The sequence below is a fragment of the Aulostomus chinensis genome, chromosome 21 (assembly GCF_037954235.1).
Source record: "Aulostomus chinensis isolate RoL2024-O1b breed Wild chromosome 21, RoL_Achi_v1.0, whole genome shotgun sequence".
In the NCBI taxonomy this organism is placed as follows: Eukaryota; Metazoa; Chordata; class Actinopteri; order Syngnathiformes; family Aulostomidae; genus Aulostomus; species Aulostomus chinensis.
In genome coordinates, this window is record NC_141340.1 from 11252501 (window position 1) to 11271291 (window position 18791).

Here is an 18791-nt window from a genome sequence, read left to right on the forward strand (position 1 = left end):
GGACAATCTTTGAGAGAACCGCCTCCTCTCCAAACACACACAGTTACTGGAGACAGGTGCAGGCAGAATCTGATGGGGTTTACTCTGACAAACGAAAAGAAAAGGTCCAAAGACGGCATCCTACGAACTGAACAAGTCTAGCAGAAAACCTGAACCGACATCATTCAGAAGACAGCCCCCCCCCCCCCCAAAAAAAACAAACAAAAAACAAACCATGAACCCAAAACACAATTGAACAATTAACGCAACAAAACAAGTGTAGAACGGGGGGGCGGACATGTGTCTGATCCTGCTGACAAACAAACCATTTTACTTCCTTGGCAGACGTAACCAAAGAGGAAACTGATTATAAAATAAAAAGATGAATGGAACAATGAGTCTCTGAAGAAAAATAAAAGTCACTCAGCCTAAAAATGAAAACTTAGCAGTCTGGAGGGAGTGTGACTCACATCGTTGTGTATCTGGTTTCAGACCTGATCAGGTGCTGTATGGGTATCATGTCGCTGCCCGCTTAATCTTTATATTACATCGGGTCTAGAGATGCACCCATTGGGAAATTTTGGGTCCATGTGGATACCAACGACAAGAAGTGATAAAAGGACACCCATTTTTAAAGATCTTACAATTATACCAGACTTCTATTGCGTGACTTCTGTAAACATTACATACACACAACTGACTGAAAAAAAAGTTCAAATTCAGTAAAATGACAAATAATTGTCCCTAAATCATTTTCTTAACATCGCTGGAGGTATTTGGTCAAAAATATTGTGACGGTCCCACTTTGGAGCCTTCACCACACCATCATGAAAGGACACTCATACGCTTTACTGCAGTAATGCTTAAAATAACCGTTCGCATCAATGAATAAACGTCAGTCATCGCCATCTGTGACTGCTAACTAGTCGCTGGCTGCTGGTCAACCAGGAATACATCAGCAAATTCCAGCACTAAACCCCAAACTGGGTCACAACACAAAACCATGCAGCTGGATGATAATTTACATCAGTCCTCGCTGATAGGAATGAGAGAACCAGCATTTTTACTGCAGTGCCAGACTTGGTCTAAAATTTAGCCTAAAGCTGCATACAATGTGTGTGTGTGGGTGTGTGTATGTGGGTGTGGGTGTGTGGGTGTGGGTGTGACAGGTCAAGCGCTGCCTTTGACTGGTTGACCACCTCGCAGGTCGACAGGCTGCAGCAGCAGACTTGAGAAAGGCAACCCTCCGACTCTGGTACTGTTAAAAGGGTTAGCCACCATGTGTGGATTATATCAGATCTATCCAAAAAAAAAAAAAAAGGACAAGTGGCTGAGGGTAATCTGGAGTATAATTACTTCAAGTATTACGAAAGGCTGCTTCACATTTTGGAGTGAATATCAAGTGTGTTTGTGTGTGTGTGTGCGCGTGTTGACTCAGCTTGCCATCTCTGCAAAGCAACCATTTCATTTGTGAAGGGGGCGGGGGGGAATCAATTGTCTGGCAAATCATAAACTGCGTCTCATCAGAGCGAGTAAATGAAGCCCCGGCTCGTCTTCTCACTTCCTCAGACGGTTTATTACTGCAGCTGCGCTGGCATGGCCAGGAAGCCCTGGGTCTCTGCAGAGGGGCGCGAGGAAGGTGGAGGAACTTCGCTGAACAGAGGCATCAGCTGAGCAGACAAATAATCGTTAAGATTTGTAACGCAATTTTCATTTACAGTTGAGAAAAAAAAAAAAACATCAGTCTTGTATGGGATATTTTATCGGCTGCACGGTGGTGCAGTGGTCAGCACTGTCGCCACACAGCAAGAAGGTTCCAGGTTCAAGTCCCGGCTCGGGTACAGGATCTTTCTGTGTGAGTCTGCATGTTCTCCCTGTTCCTGTGTGGGTTCTCTCTGGTACTCCAGCTTCCTCCACAGTCCAAAGACATCAAGAGGGGACGAGGCTGATTGATACTCTAAATTGACTGTAGGTGTGACTGTGAGTGTGAATGGTTGTCTGTCTCTATGTGTTGGCCCTGAGATGGACTGGTGACCTGTCCAGGGTGAACCCTGCCTCTTGCCCTAAAGCCGCTGGGATAGGCTCCAGCCCCCCCGCGACCCTGAACAGGAATAAGCGGAAGACAATGGATGGATGGATGGACATTTTATCCAGTCACCAACCCTACTTCTGACACACATTTTTTTCTCCAGGCAGTCAGAAGATAAAGACAACCATTTAATGAATAACACTGTCAACATTGGATTAGTTGGAGCTGATTGATGTTTCGCCCCCCCCCCCCGCAAAGACAGTCATGTGATCACCCCTGGTGGCAAGATGACTCTGAGTGGTGAGAGATGACAGCGCTCAGGTTGAGGGGCGATGCATTTTTATTTCGAGTTTGATCCGGATCTGATGACTTCGTAGCGCCTTGGTGGTGTCCAGTTCACCTACTGATGAGTTCAGACTGGTTTCCGATTCAGAGTTTTATATTTAAACTGCAAGTCCAACAACGAGGCGAAACATAAACCCTTCATCCTGTGACAGCGTGGACCACCGCTGCTAACGTGCTGCTATCGTAGCTCTGAGATACAAGCGTCACGATAACTGATGACATCCTTCTTGTGATTGGACGCGTCGTTCATCACCTTCGACTGCAGTTCTCATTGAGTATTGAGTGAATCTTTGGCGGAACTGTGCAATAACGTCAACACATCTGGAATCTGAATCCGAACCATTACTCAAACCAGTCGATGAGGTCTGTTGATCCGTGACCAACATCTGGATCAGTATCAGAATCCAATATCCTGAAGTCTTTGCCAACACCCAGCCTCTTTGATTTGAGCCTCGCTGCTCGCCCCCCCCCATCCCGCTCTCTTGGATAACAGCATGTTTAGGTAAAACTGTTTAGTGCAGCACCAGTCACATCTTCATCATCATCATCATCATGAGGACAGTAGCATCATCAGCAGGTTTTATACTGCTTTCTCTTACTATGCCTCCTTCAGTTTCCCCCTGAAATGCATTACTGGACATAATGTAGCCTTACATTACACACTCAGCAGTAATCCATGTTGGTCTGCTGAAGATGCAGCACGCACACACACACACACACACACACACACACACAGAGCATGCTTTAAGCTCACTGATCTCTAGAACAAAGGCGTTCTTGATCAGCATCACAAATCACATAAAGCATTTAGCTCCTCGATTGTCACATTAAAGAGATGCAATTTAATTGAGTCAAAATAAAAGAGAATAAATGAAAGAGAGACAGAGAAGGGAGGGAGGGGAGGAGGAAGATGGAGGGAGGACAGCCCCACAGAAGAGTAGAGCCTCTGATTTCACGAGTCTCTGTCCCTGGTGCTGAAAAACAACTGTTTCACATGTAATTCTTGTGCGTGTGTGTGTGCTGCTCCATCTCCAGAAGTGTCACGTCAGCACTTTACGATACATGCAAGAGGAAATTGTTCCGAAAAAGTGTACCATCACCCAACTTTGAGGTCTACTTCAAAATATACTTCCTGGCTTTGCTCTGATTATCTACTGTTTAGACACCGCTGAGAATACCCAGGGATGAATCCCAAGAAGAGACACACAGAGAGGCAGTAAGAGTGTGTGTGTGTGTGTGTGTGCGTGTGTGTGTCCTCTGGAGCGGAACCAACTGTAAATCCAAGGCTGCTGTTCCAACATGAAAGCAGAGCGAGTGCTGGTGTAACTCCAGTAAAAGTGTAAGTGTTGAGTCACACTGTGGCATCACGGTACATCATCACCTTCGGATATGCGAATAGGACACGGACATGCAAACACACCAGCCGGTTTTCCATGATGTGGTTCAAGCACAGTGGAGTGTTTGAGGAAGTCCCCCCCCCCCCCCCCCACACACACACACACACACCACCACCATCACCTACTCACATTTAACCAGACTACTTGAGTGTATCTGCTTCCATCATGTAGATATGCGCTGACTAAACTAGAAATTAAAGCGAAGCAAAGCAATGCTCCTTTAAACTTCAGAGTACTTGGGTGTATTTGTACACTCACCTCAAACAAGGGTCCGATTTTATTCTTCTCCAAATACGATTGAATTCTTGACTGTTGAGGAGACGCCATGGAGAAAAGCGGGGTGTCTCGCAAGAGCTTTTAGCGGGATGAAATAGCGAGGTGAGCGGGTGTCATTCGTCCTTCAGGAGGCTTTCCGGTGACTATAATGTGCTAAATGTCCCCGAGCAGTGTTGGCTGCAGAGGCGCCGCCACGTTAACTTTAGATAAGGTTGCGTCAAGTGCGGAGCAGGCGGCTGTGAGCCCGGCTCATGGTGGACACTCAGCCCGGGACCATCCCCAGCTAGGCGCCTCGCTGGCTCTGGAGAAGCCAATAGCGCCGCAGCTCCGTGACAGAGATTACAAATCTTCCGCTCACTGGCTGCCGGTGTTAACGGAGCCGCTGCCACTCCCATCTATCTACCGGAGCAGCCTCCGTCCCTGCCCAGCAGCCCAGCAGCAGCTCAACAGCCCAGCCCACCGCTCTCAACGCAGCTGCACGCTGCCACCACTACGCTAATAGCGTGCGCAAGAACGGTTACGCTAATTAACGCAGGTGCGGCACATCTGGCTAATTACTGCGAGAAAAACGAACAAGTTGAAAGCGTGATTCGCTCCGGAGCCCCGGAAGGGTCAGAGAAAGGAAATACGATTTTTGTGGCCTTGAGGAGAACAAATATGACATTTGAGGCAACAACTTGTTCCTTCACTTGAACTAATTTGCAGCAGACGTTTATACTCCCTCAGTCCAGTTACTGGAACACCAGATAAGAGGACAACGCATTCCTGTACTTGGATTCATTCCTGGGAAGTTGTAGTTTACTGCCTCCAAATAACTAAACTGAGGGAACCAATTACATTTCTTGGCCAATAATTAAATGGTGGGGAAAAGCGGTATCTTGTTGCCACAGAATAGTTTTGTTTACTAATTCAGTAGTAAAAGTGGTACGCAAAGCATTAAAATGGATGGCTGTTACATGAGACTAATTAGCCTACACTTAAAAAAAATAAATAAATGGAGGTCTTTTGACAAAAGTTAAGTAAAAAAAAAAAAAAAGAATTCTTTTGCTTCCAAAAACAATTTGGCTTAATTGAAGACAAAATGAAAATAATTGAAGTCACATTACCTTGGCTATGGACCTCCCAAATGAAATAGAGCCATAATTAATGTTATTGATTAAAAAAATGGCTGCTGTGAGAAAGGCCCTTTTAGAAGCTCTGGCTTGCCAGTATATTGACAAATCAAAACAAACTGAAAAAATTCAAATGTGTTCACACTTATCAATTTTAATATATTTTTTTACATTTTGTATACATGTCAGAATTGTAGTAATGGATTGGGTTTTTTTTTTTTACAGTGAAAGGCAAAACATATGGATGAAACCCAACTGGAGCTTATTAGCGCTTTTATTTATTTATTTTTGCATAGTGTTGAGAAAGACGTCCGCTTTACAAATGACAACATCCAATAATCAGTAACACAGGGAGACACTTTGATCCTGAGTGGTGTCAATAGAAAAGATATCTCATAGCTCTACTTGCATGTTAATACTGAGAAGGGAACTCTTCATATTCATGCTTGTGACAGTCTTACAAATGGATACAGTGAGAAACAAGAGCACTTCTTTTTGCTAAATATGTATATTTACAAGTAAATAAACACCAATATCACAAAACGTTACCAAACGCACATTCATATGGTTATCAAATACTGAGAGGTTCCATAAACGGAATGGAAATTGGGAACGTATTGTCTACTTAGAACAGATTTAATGGAAATTTTGTTCCATATCCTTTTCATCAGGATTGTTTTCATATCTCATCACCTTCTTTAAATAATTGCTTGAGTCATTTCTTGACTTTTTTTTTTGCTTAAAATAACTCCTTATGATGTTTCGTCTAAAGTTTTTGTGTTTTCTGACAAACTTGAAAAAAAAAATGCCCTGGGCGATTATTTTACGAAGGGGACGATACGCAAATTAAACTAATAATATGAAATGAAAATGTCCTCCATAAAACAAACATTTTTTTTGGCCCTATATGTGTTTTTTTTTTTTAATCTTCAGTCTCTCATTAATTTTGTCACTCTGAAATATATTCTAATAATATGAATTCAAACAGAAATAAAAAAATTAAAATATGTATAAAGTACAGTGAAACAGTGAAAAATGTAAAGTATTAAAAATACTATTTACGGATTCAAATTCTATTTACACTTAGGCAGCTACTCTGGACATATAAAATTGGACCCAAAAACTCCTTCACTAGGTCTGTCCTTCATGGTTGGAGAGTGCAGAAACTCTTCTGGACTTCATCGGCATCGCTCCTTGATGCAATGCATTATGGGTCACCGTCGGGGGGCGGAGGCTGGCATAGCTTGTACAACCTGATGGGAAAAACACAAACATTATGGCGTAAGATGGCAGTATAACAGAAACATTTAAAGTGTTGATGTACAGAACTGTTGGAGAACATCACACCTGTCTGCAATTTTAAGTGAGGTTTGTTTTTTTTGACAATGGAAGTTCTATGAAAGCAATACTTTACCAAAAACAGTAAAGGCTTTTCAGTAGTCACAGTTGTGTTTCTTAATCTCAGGAGGACATTTTGTTTCTTGCTTCTTCACTCTGCACATCTTCTTGGTGACTCCAGAATTTAGAAAACGGCGAACACATATTTTTAGCTTTGGGCTAACGGACGACTTCTAAAACCAGCAAAAACTCCAAGAGTTCCTTTCAGTATAATCCACACCTTCTTTATCTGACCGTCTGCTCAGTCATCCACAAATACCTTGATTAGATCATTTGTAATAGTTTATGAAGAGACATTTTAGACAGTCTTGCTGTTTTTAATAGTCAATCTCCGTTAGCTTTATGCTAATTGTATGTGGCTGGTGTTATCTAGGTTCATGCACGGTGCTGCAGTGGTCAGCACTGTCGCCTCACAGCAAGAAGGTTCCAGGTTCCAGTCCCGGCTCCAGCACGGGATCTTTCTGTGTGAGTCTGCATGTTCTCCCTGTTCCTGTGTGGGTTCTCTCTGGTACTCCAGCTTCCTCCCACAGTCCAAAGACATCAAGAGGGGACGAGGCTGATTGATACTCTAAATTGACTGTAGGTGTGACTGTGAGTGTGAATGGTTGTCTGTCTCTATGTGTTGGTCCTTTGATGGACTGGTGACCTGTCCAGGGTGAACCCTGCCTCTCGCACGTTGACGCTGGGATAGGCTCCAGCCCCCCGCGACCCTTAATGTAGGAATAAGCGGAAGACAATGGATGGATGGTGTTATCTAAACTCTGGAGTCACCAAGAACTCATAATCAATCTTTGAAAATTTGAGATACCTAAAAGCAAGTACTTCAATAAATTACACTTTTTGGTTGATGTAATGCTTCGGTTGCTTTAACATTACTTCAGAGACACATTTATTCGGGCCGCTTTCTCCACTAAATAATCAGTATTTAACATTTTCATCTGCAGATGTGGAGGAGTACGAATCTGACTGGTATCATGTGGGGGGGGGGGTTAAATTATCCCAGAACCCGCCGGGCTGCTATCCAAATATCTCTCATCAGAATCAGCGTTGTCAACTCTCACACTTCTGGCACGAAGCATCTTCTTTCAGACGCTGTCTCATGCTGACCAAGCAAACGCAGCATGAACGGAGGCTCCTTGATCAAATGGCTGTGACACAGCAGCACGATGAGTGTTCACACTGAGAGAGGAGCTGCGCACGTGCAGCGGTAGACACAAATCAATTCATCGTAACACATTTCTGAGGCAGCCGGCACAGAGATTTGGTGTCGGCAGAGAGGTCAACTGTAACATACAGATCCCTTGTTTATATATGGAGAATAAAACTGCTCCTATTACTGCACTAATAGAACTCATCTGATCATGAAGTAGCAAAAATATTTGGTGGATGTTACATTTAAGTGTTGGGTGTTGCAAAAACACAAAGAAAAGGTTGACGCCAGCAGTGGATTTGATTTGAGTCGTTAATTCCGCTTAACAAGAACCTTCGGCCCATTTAAACAGGTTCAATCAGGGAAATCTTTCTGAAACCTCCCCAAATAGGTGTAACTGGAATTTAGTTTGTCGTCCAGCATCCAACGAATGACATTTAGCAAAGAAACATCGTCTACAGTTTTCAGTGGAACTACTTTTGCTTGAAAAAAGAAAAAAAAAGTCTTCATGCAAACTGTTGACTGATTTAAAATGGGCTACCCTCCTCACAACCTCCTTTTAGCTCTTGATCACATGCAGGAAAAACACATTTACATATTCAGGAGCAGCCGCACACATACACTACACAAACACACAGACACACAGGCTGCAATGGCATAAAGCTACGGAGAGTTTGTCAATTTCACTAAGAGGTTCAAAAGGGCTGCCTGTCACACAAAAGCCTGCATGCATCAGCCAAGTCGCTGAGGGAGTCCGTGTCCTCATCTCAGAGCGACTGAGTGCAGGGAGCTTCCCTCTAATAGAACCATTTGGCCCCGGTCCTGCTTAAAAAGCACACAGCTACTGCACAAATACATGACACAAGCTAACCTACACACAGATGGACTGAAGCGTGTATACATGAAAAGTGCATGGAAGGCTTCTTATTGCTGTTCAGTTTCATACTTTTCTTTGAACAATTCTTTTTTTTATTATTATTATCCAAAATTCACATTTAAGTCACATAGGAAATGCTGTTTTAAAAAAAAAAGAATTATTAATGTTGCATTCGCATCTGAGATCAGAGCCTCAAGAGTAAGCATACGATTGTATATAATTGGGATTTTCAACTCCTAAAAAGATAGTAAAGGAAGCTGGGACAGTGAATAGGATGTCATAAGACTGGTTCATGCCCATCACAGCCTCCTCTAGAAAACCAGTTTGTCCACTGAGGTGAGACCAAAAAACAAATGCTTTGAATGAACGCTCTCAACAGTCAGGTCATCCTTGAAGGAGTACATTTCAACCACAGTACCTATTAGAAACCGAATTACCATGGAGGAGTAGCATGATTTTGTCACAAACCACACTTTCCTACCAACGTGGAAAAGAAAAAAGGATCTTGAACCAGTTACGTTTCTACTACAAATGTCTCGGGAACCAGTACTTCAGTGCCGGGTCAAATTCTGAAAACATGCATCCTATGATACTGGTACCAAAGGTGCTTATGATACGAGTGACGCAGAATAACAGTGCCGGGTCAAGCGGGTGGTTTTGTGGAGAGCGGAAACAAGAAGTGTGTGTGACACTGCTTTTTCTCATACAGCTCGAGCACAGTGGAGCTTCCTGTTTTGATCTGAAATAAGACCAAGGCGGACACCCCTGCCCTACACGGACCTGCATGGTCATGGTTCAGGCATACTGAAACTCCTCAAGACCAACTAAGTTGTAGTATTTTTAGTAGTGTTGCTTAGAAAGTGCTGGTTAGCGCTAAAGCTAACAGCGTCTCTCTCTCTCTTTCTCTCTCCACACACTACATATGTCAAATGCACCAAGTATTACTTACAGCAGCTGGTATTTAATTACAACACTGGTGAAAGAAACGTGTGTATTTCATCGTTCCAGATTGTTGTCGTGGTGCTGAAACAGGTGTCAAGAATCATGTGAATGACGTGGTATCGGCACCAGCTTCCAAATCGCGGGTATGGTGACATCCCTGATGTGTACTGAACCAGCCTAGCAGAACCATGCAATCAAGTATGGCACATTATTGGAGAGCATCAGACAACAAAACTGATGTTGTCACATTTTAAGTAGAAAAAAAACACACAAAAAAACAGCATTAAATTGGTTCCAGCCTAGCATCATCTCTTCAGTTTCCTGTCCAATTTAATTTGGTCAGAAATTCATTTTTGGTAAAAGTCAAGGTAAAAGGTCAAAAAGGGAAATTTCGAGTGAAAACAGGTGGAAATAAATGATATGGAATAAAATGAATGTCTGTTAGAAACAAGACAAATCAATTTAAAAATATTTACTGTTAATTCACTGTGACAGCGCAGGGACAGGACGTGAGGTGCAGGGTTACCTTGGGACCGATGAGGGTGTTCGATCTCTCACTCCCAGATTCTTGGCCGAATTCTGAACTCTGGCCCCCTAAAAGACAAAGAGATGTCAACAATGCTGAACATCATGAATCAGACGTAAATAAAAGCCAAGAGTAGAGTGGAGAAACAAACAAGGTGAGTGTGTTGATTCAGCTTTTGTTGCACTGCTGAGTAATATTATTAAAACCTTAGTATCAAACTGGAGGATTCTGGTTAATACGTGAGTCATACACTGCAGTTTAACAACAAATGGGTGCCATTTAGCTGGAATGGACCTTCAGTGATGTTTTTTTTATCCCACAAGCCTGATCCTTCTGTCAGGCCATGAGTGGCTGACAGGCCCCTGCCAGGAAAACAACATGAATTCTTAACAAAAGTCTCTAGAACTCTAACAATGTAGGTTCTACAGTAGAAGCCATCTGAGGTTTACGTTGTGCTGTTACCAGTATCGCCTGTCTACTTTCTAACTACGTACACAAAAGAGCAGATGCAGTAAGTCTTTGTAAGGAAATAAAATCAAGTACTAAGGAATTTGTAAAATGGACTGTGTGTGTGTGTGAGTGTGTGTGTGTGTGTGTGTGTGCGCGCGCATGTGCTTGATAATGCCCAGTCAGGAGCAGCACGAGCACTCCTGGCTGATGTTCTTGCAGCCTGTGTGCAACGTCTGCAGATACACAACTGCAGGGAGCAAAAAGCAACTCTCAATTTAGAAAGACACACACACACACACACACACACACACACACACACACTCACAAGCAAAAATTACACAATCGAATTATTACTTTTCTTTGAGCGGAGACTAAGTGCATTAGCTGACCTCTCTGTTATAACTCTCATAACATCTGACTGTCCGTCCCCAGTTGCCCCTACATAGCAGGATAGCATCAGCAATTACTCGTTGTCTATCACCGCCGTGCAGACCACGATACTACCTCATGTCCCCGAAGGACACAGCCCCTACAAACAGCAAAAAACATAACTGGACACTTTCTATACTGAATTGAATTTCTTTTAAAAAACAGTCTATTACAAAGCTAAAGAAGGATTGCATACTCCAAGTAAAGTACAACACACTAACCAAAATATACAGACTATAGCTGTCAGAGAAGGAGCAACGTGCAGACGTCTGCAACTTTTAACCACTTACAAATTCAAAATCCTCTAATTCTTTTCCACTGTTCATAAATATCCTTATTTTTATCAGTCAGTCAAATTTGATCTGTACTACTCACTCCAGATTGATGCGGTTTTAAGTGCTTCACAGTTGACTGACAAGTTTATAATAAGACAGATCATAAAAAGTCAACGAAAAAGGAGAGAAAATTAAAATGTTAATAAGTAGGTTTGAGAGTTCCGATAGCAAGCGATAGAAGGGTGAAAATTCTTATAGTGGAGTCAACATTTTTTACTGCGTTGTACGTTGATGTTGATCGGATGAACGGTTGTTGATATCACCGAGTCACGAGGAGAGCGTTTTCTTACATTTGTGGTTAGAAAGATGTTTCTGAGCATCATCTTCAAAGTACATGATCCAACTTGCACTTTTCTCCAAGTATTTTTCCCTCTTCAATCACATTACTAGCCATAGCCAAGTTGAAATGTACAAATCAAGCTGTGATTGGATCCAATTCCCCTAAATCACTCATCTATTCTCTGTCTGTATGACGCTGTCTGGCCTTGATAGATGATGCTGAGATAAAAATCGTATTGTGCGTCAAGTCTGACTACTCAGGGAGGAAGGAGTGTCATTTAAACGCTGTGTGATTCTCATCAGCTGATGTCTGAGAGCGAGGACGCACACAGAGACACAACAAACTCCCATCTGTTCTTTATATGGCCTCAACAATCTTTCCCCAGTGGCCAATGCAAGAAAACAGATCAGATTTCCAATAAAAGATGTGGAGAACTAATAAAAAAAATAAAAATGTTCTGTTCTTACAGGAGGTAAACTCCATAAATAGTCTCCCACCTCCTAATCAACACAAATATCTCTAATTGCAAATGTTTTTCTAGCAGCGAATACTAATAATGAAGGTCAGTAAACACATCATGAGTGTAGAAATTAAATAGCTCTTTTCCCGCAGGATGTCAGCCTCTGGACTCTCTCACTGCAAACAGAAGCAGCACGTCTGATGAGAGTGTGGTAGAGACTGAGGTCGAGACACCGGTGGAACTGTGGGGCAGTGGGAGGATGACAAAAGTGAAAACAAGAGGGGGGGGGGGGGGGGGGGGGGGAGGTCATGGCTCGGTTTCTCATGACTTTGCTTTTAGTCTGATTCTCACAGCGGTGAATGTGTATCTGATACAATTGAGATAAAGAAATCATGCAAAAAGAGATAGCGACTAAAATGCCCCATACTTGCTGTCATTCCCTATGAATTCACATTCTTACAGAAGTTACAGAGTCTGAGAGGAATCTAAAATCTACCGAGAGATCTAAAGTAGCATAACTGCTATTTTATTGGCACAGTTAAATCTTTTGCTGGTTGTGTTTTGGCAGCCTAGTTTGACTCGATGAAACACTTCTTCTAATGATCTTAGATGCGCTGTGGATTAAAATGTTGAGTGAAAAGACGACAGCAGCAATCTCAAGAGGGTGAGGAGCAGAAGAAAGGCACGATATAGTGTGTGTGTGTGTGTGTGTGTGTGTGTGTGTGTGTGCGCGCGCGCGCGTGCATTCACTCAGTTACGTTCACGTGTCAACCGACTCTTACCTGTTTCCTCATGACATCAGTGGCTTGCATGATGCAGCGAGGGGGGAGGCCGTGGTTTCGGGCTAACAGGATAGCCTGCTCCAGTGTCACACTCAGGGTGCAGCTGTGGGTTGGAATGGGAAACAAAAGGTCAAAGTACACACTTGCTCCAAGATTGTCACAAGGGAAGGGAGTGATCTTGATTTGTCATGCAACATCATGCTTTGAAGCTTAAGCTGTGTACACACAGGATGAGCTCTAAAGCACCGGGTCTGAGCTGCCCAGTGCAAGCACAATCCACGCAAACTAAAATAATCTGGGTGCAAAGGGGTTGTCATTAGTCTCTAAATGAGCACTGGTGTGGTTTTACTCATGTTACCCATCACAGCGTTTCTCCTAATGGGGAGACATACGACTCATATATGCAGTGTGTGTGTATGTGTGTGTGTGGGGGGGGTGTCAACTGCAGACCTGAGAGCGTGATGACCCTTGATAAGAGCAGCGGGAATCTATCACAACTCCCTGAGGTGAAGCAGGCCTGATGTTACGATAATTATCTTTCATGTTGTAATGATTTTATTGTGACCTTCTGGTATTTTTGTGCTGCTGTCTGTGTGTTAGAGCATTGTGCATCCAACTGAACCTGTTGCCCTTTACATTGCAGGAAAAATACAACGCTGTTGAATTTTGACCTAATTTTGTTGGACAGTGCTGCTGCCTCGAGGTGCCTCACCACACCTCTTTTTAGGATCAGCACACCCATGGCTAAAGCAACACTTAATACAAGCGTGTTTTTTCAAGTTCTAACAATTAGGTACCTTGAGTTGCTCCTGTGTTATTTCTTTAAGATTCTGGAATGCAGAAAGACTCAGCCACGTACAGTATATCTAGCTTGAAGCTAACGGAAACCGATGGCTAACAGGAGCAAAACTGCCCAAAAATGTCCATTTACAAGCTTTCCAGGGCATTGTCCAGTATTATCTTTATCCAGCCGCATGCTCAGTAATCCACAAACGCTTTGAATTGAACTGAAAATGAATGAGGGTGGCGTGGCTCGGAGGTAGAGTGACTGCAGGGTCACTGCTTCCATCCGCACTTCCCCTGGTCACCATGTCCGACCATCCTTATGCAAGGTACTGAGCCCCTAATTGCTCCTGATGGCCCTGCGATGGACTAGTGCCCCGTCCAGGGTGAACCTTGCCTCTCACCCAATGTCAGCTAGAATAGGCTCCAGCCCCCCGTGACCCTTAACAGACATGGAAAATGGATGGATGAAAATGAATGACAACCCTTCGGAGTACGTTAAGCGTCAGTCTTCATTAGCTTCAAGTTAAATCTGCGCGTCCGGCTCTTTCTGCATTCTCGCTGCATTTTTTTTTTGCAAGAAATCTAAATATGAAGTGCTTTTTAAAAAAAATAAATATCCTCATCAACTTTGAGTAATTGAGGCAGTTACCAAAGGAAGGGAAGAATATTACTGACTGACAGATAAGAAATATGGCAGCTAAACAAGAGGGTTATCTGCAATGTCCAGAAGCGACCAACTATACACAGCTTTCCTCAGGCTGATGCCGTTTTGAGGAAAATAATTGTGGGCATTTATCTTCCTGCTTTGCTGAGGTGTACTCTCAAAGCCTGCTCCTCTTGACACCTTGTCATAACGCTCACATTCCTCCTGCTTCATCTCTGCTCATCTCCTCGCTAATGAATCATTTCTCTTGCCACTGAAATGTCACTCACGGTGAGAAAGAGAGAGCATGTAGCATCACTAGCTCAACAAACTTCCTGATCTTTGCTTCAGACTGAGCAGGAGGAGGATTACAAACAACTTGGAGCACCTGAAGGGACTTTCTCATCATCCAAGTGAACAAGGGCCCTTGGGTGAGTCGGTGTAACACTTGTGGAAGAGGTGATACAGTCATTTATAAGTGTATGATGTGTGTAAATGAGTGTTGACGTGTGAGTCATTCCCTCCCTGGTGTGTATCTGTGTCTCTCTATCCTTGCCGTGGTTAAATCCATGGAGAAGCAGTGATGGGTGTCAGGGCTCCTTCCTGAGTGACCTGTCTAGGATGACAAGCTCTTCTAGTTTATCGATCCAGATCCTTTTCACTGCAAATTGAACTGTCCGAAGTTCCAACACTGTCAAGCTCCTTTTCTTTTTGTCAAGAAACTGAGCTGCTTTTTTAATATCTCCTCACACTGTGGGGGATTCAAGTGTCATGACTTTGGAAAAAAAAAAGGGGGGGGGGCAGATGTGCAACGAGGGACTGCCAAAAGCCGATCAGATCAAGATGTCAAAGCCCCGGTTGGGTTCCACTTGCCTAATTTTATGATATGATGTGATAAAAGTAATGAACTCAACAATCGTCTCTAGTATGTGCGGAGAGATATACCCAATAGAGAGAAAGATGTCTTTTGCAGGCCACCCCGGAATATTTTAAGCACTCATTTTGAGCTTCCCACACTGATAAACGGAGAAGGGGGGGGGGGGGAAGTCACCCGCAGAGCATCTTTAAATATCTCTTTTAGTTGGAGCCGGATGAAGGAGCTGCACAAAATCTGTGTGTGCGGCCGCATGGTTTCTTTTTTCCTTAAGGCTGGTGAGATAGCGCGAGGTGATTTATACCCGTCTGTTTTATGCCGCTCCAGCCTTTAATCCATTTAGGCTGAGTCCAAACTGATAGATGACAAGAAAAAAAAAATACAGAAAAAAAACGAAAGACAGAGATGCTGACAGAGAAGGTGGGAACAAAGGAGGAGAAATACAGGCAAACACTTATATCTCACTGCAATGAATAAATAGTCATAATTCATGGCTTGGAATATGGTAAAGCTTTCTGTTATCCACATTATACACACCCTGGATTAATTTTTCTTTTGTTATTCCAGCGAGCTCTCATTTTTTCCTCTTTTGTGGAGAAGACAAGAGAGCAGCATCATGGAAAACCGCTGATGCCTCAGCAAAAAAAAAAAAAAAAAAAAATCACACTATCCTTGTTATTAAAAGTCATCCATCACGCCAACTAATCCAATCAATAGTGCCTGAGAGGGCCACCGCACTGATAATGCAATTTCCACATTACTAATCTACTGGCTTTGGTTTCATCAGTTTTTGAATGATTCTACATTTAATATGTGTGCTGACCATTTACACAAGTGATAAATGGATATGTTTTTAGCACCTGAAATGATCCGGGAGAACGTGTCATCTGTCCAGTGTGTGCAACTGTATATTCTTGTGATGCAAACAAATCAATATGTTTGTCATTTTTTCCCCTCAAAAATGTCACATTTTGAAGCATTCAAGACTTTCACTGCAGTCCAGGGCTGCGTGATTTGGAAATGAAAAACATTCAGTCGCATTTCAGTGACTGATAATGCGACTTACGTGACTTGCGCTGTTAGATAGAATGTCAATTTTAACATCATTTTCATTAAGAAAGATTAAAATCGTTTTTGGATCTGTATTGGGATGCACAACAATGTGCGCAAGTCAGTGATATCAGCCATTTTTTTAAATACATCAACATCTGTTGTTTATGATCAGTGAACGGTGCAGTAAATATTTGATTCGTGGGCTTTTGGAAAAGCCCACGAATCAATCTTTAGATTTATTTTTTCGTATGTACAAAATGTGATCACCCTAAAAAAGGTGTTTAATACAGATATCAATGTTAGAGGATATCCATAGTAAAAATTATTGGATATTGCAACAAAACCCAATATCGTGCATCCCTAATCCAAAGTTGTTTTCTTCAGTCAGACAGGACATCTCTGCAGGTCCATAATACAGAACATGTTATGGTATTTTGACACATAACTAACCTTTGATTAATGGTGCGTGCCTGAGTCAAACACATCATTCTGCAGCTCTAAGGGGTGAAATGATGTTTGCAGAGAAAACCGGTTCACACATAGCCCTAAAAAATGGCGGGCCACCTCACCTGCTGTGTCACGGTCGTCTAGCCCACGTCAGTGAACTGACACACACAGATACACACACTCAAGATGAGGGTTACTAAAGTAGCAGCAGCAGTCAGTGCGCGGACAGAAACTTTCTATTAGAGCCCTGGCAAGCAGGCGGCTCCACTTTATCAAGCCATCAGTTACATCCGGCAACGCATGAATGTGTGAGCGTGTGACTGAGACAAAAAGATATGGAAAGTGTCATGGGGGTAAAGAAGGAGGGTATGGCGGAGGGAGGGAGGGAGGGGAAGAGATGAGAGCTGGAACTAGAGATCAGCTGTGACAAACGATCAGATATTTCTGTCCCTGTGAATTGATGAATGGCGCCCTCAGTAGCAGGTGAATTAGGCAGCCATATATAGAAGGCAATGAGTGTGGGAGTAATTGACCTGTCTCCTTCCTGTGTGAAGTACTATGTCTACTTAAAAGTCCCTCATCTGGCCTCAGGAACAATGAGCACTATTAACTGGAATATCTTGCTGGTAATTAAAGCAGAGAAACGTGTATTAATAGAATATTCCCCGTCAGTGAGGAGAACAGGGTTGTGGAGATCTTGCCAGGCTGAAAGGTAGACGGGATAAAAGAGGGAGCGCAGCTTGACTATGGTATGAATGATAAAGGTGAGGAGAGAGTCGCTGTTCCGGGGAGATGAAAGAGAAGAGCTGACAGAAGGAAGGAAGTGATTAGCAGGAACTTAACCGCTACAAACGTGAACACACTCACCGATGAACACCGCTGTTGCACATGACGATGTGTGTGGCTCCCAGACGAGAGCAGAGCTCAGAGGCCACGGTGAGCAGACCCACTCCCGACGCCCCACAGGCGGTGTACTGACAGGCAGCAGTGCGCCGGCAACTGATAAAACTCTCCATCAGACGGTAGAGCTCGTCCAGAGCATTGAGGGGACGCATCAGCTGAAGTACATATGTATATATATAGAGAGAGAGAGAGAGAGGGAGAGAGGGGTTAGTGAAGGTACAAACACACTTCTGAGCTGTTTATGAGCACAGAAGCTCATAAAAAGTTACATCTCCACATTATGAGGTGCCAGCAGTCCTCTGTAAAGCTTCAGAGATTGCTCATCTGGGAAAATGAGTTTGTGTCAGCTCCTTTGTGGTTAATGCTGTCATGATAAACTGCTAATTTATTTATTGACATCAGTAAAACAAAGGGTGCAGCCGCTGTATTGCAAATCTGCCATTTTTCCCATTGAAAGGGTTTTTTTTTTATGAAGTTTTTCCTTGCACCTGATTGTGGGCCAAAGAACAAAGGAGGTTGATTAGTTGACTGAAATAAACTTACCACAGCTCATTTCTTCTTTACCTTTTGTGTTATCAGCTGATCATTTTATAAGTGCAAACACATTGTAGCAGGGAGATGTAAGGCTAGTTTTTCCATTATGTCATGTGTGAGGTTTTTCTTACCTTATCCATCAGGGCAGCTTTGGGTGCAGAGCTTGGTGGCATGTTAGACTGATCCATGTAGAAAGCCCTGGGGGGAAAGGGGTTGGACTTATTCCAACTTCATCACAACAACAAACTGCAGTGCATTCATAAAAACAACCAAACCAAACTTAGTTCCACTCCTTAAAAACCACTCCCCCCGGCACTTTCTCTCTCTCCCCTGGACCAGTGGGTCATCAGGAGCAGCGGCTGCTTTCCTGGGAAATGTAGGCCACCTGCTCATTATGGCGCTCCAACATCTGACTATCAATCATGAGAGTAACTTGGGCACAGCTCAGCAGAAACACAGACTAATCATCTCTTGTCCTGGGCATATCTCCAAATGCCATTGCGTCATTCATTCATGGTTGATTTGCTGTCATTTTCTCTTCCTCCACTGGAGGCAGCACTGCGCTGGTGCTTTGTATGCCGCAACGAGTCCATCTAAGGTTGAGTGCTTCTGATGCAAACTCAGCAGTCTGCGACTCCATCAAATCTCAGTAATCCAGTAGAGTGCTAAAAATAGGCCTGATACACTATATTAAAGCCGCTGTAATAAAATCACACACTCCTTTTCTTCTCGCCACAAGCAATGATAATGCACTGTAATCCGTCAGCCATTCGGTATACATTTC

General features: G+C 43.2%; 2 protein-coding genes across 3 annotated transcripts in view; both read right to left on the bottom strand.

Annotated features, from left to right (window-relative positions):
• c21h8orf34 (chromosome 21 C8orf34 homolog) overlaps positions 1 to 4486 on the bottom strand; it is a 63757-nt gene extending 59271 nt beyond the window's left edge. For both annotated transcript variants that reach the window (XM_086191753.1, XM_086191752.1), the window contains exon 1: positions 4009 to 4486. In XM_086191753.1, coding sequence (XP_086047879.1) covers positions 4009 to 4077 — 69 coding nt within the window. In that variant the 5' untranslated portion in view covers positions 4078 to 4486. The remainder of the gene's footprint in view (positions 1 to 4008) is intronic.
• A 780-nt stretch (positions 4487 to 5266) lies between these two features.
• Positions 5267 to 18791, bottom strand: part of prex2 (phosphatidylinositol-3,4,5-trisphosphate-dependent Rac exchange factor 2) — a 100792-nt gene continuing 87267 nt past the window's right edge. Inside the window, exons 37-41 of the mRNA XM_086192108.1 lie at positions 18139 to 18205; positions 17438 to 17628; positions 12768 to 12870; positions 10032 to 10099; positions 5267 to 6391 (exon numbers count right to left, since the gene is read on the bottom strand). Coding sequence (XP_086048234.1) covers positions 6346 to 6391; positions 10032 to 10099; positions 12768 to 12870; positions 17438 to 17628; positions 18139 to 18205 — 475 coding nt within the window. The 3' untranslated portion in view covers positions 5267 to 6345. The remainder of the gene's footprint in view (positions 6392 to 10031; positions 10100 to 12767; positions 12871 to 17437; positions 17629 to 18138; positions 18206 to 18791) is intronic.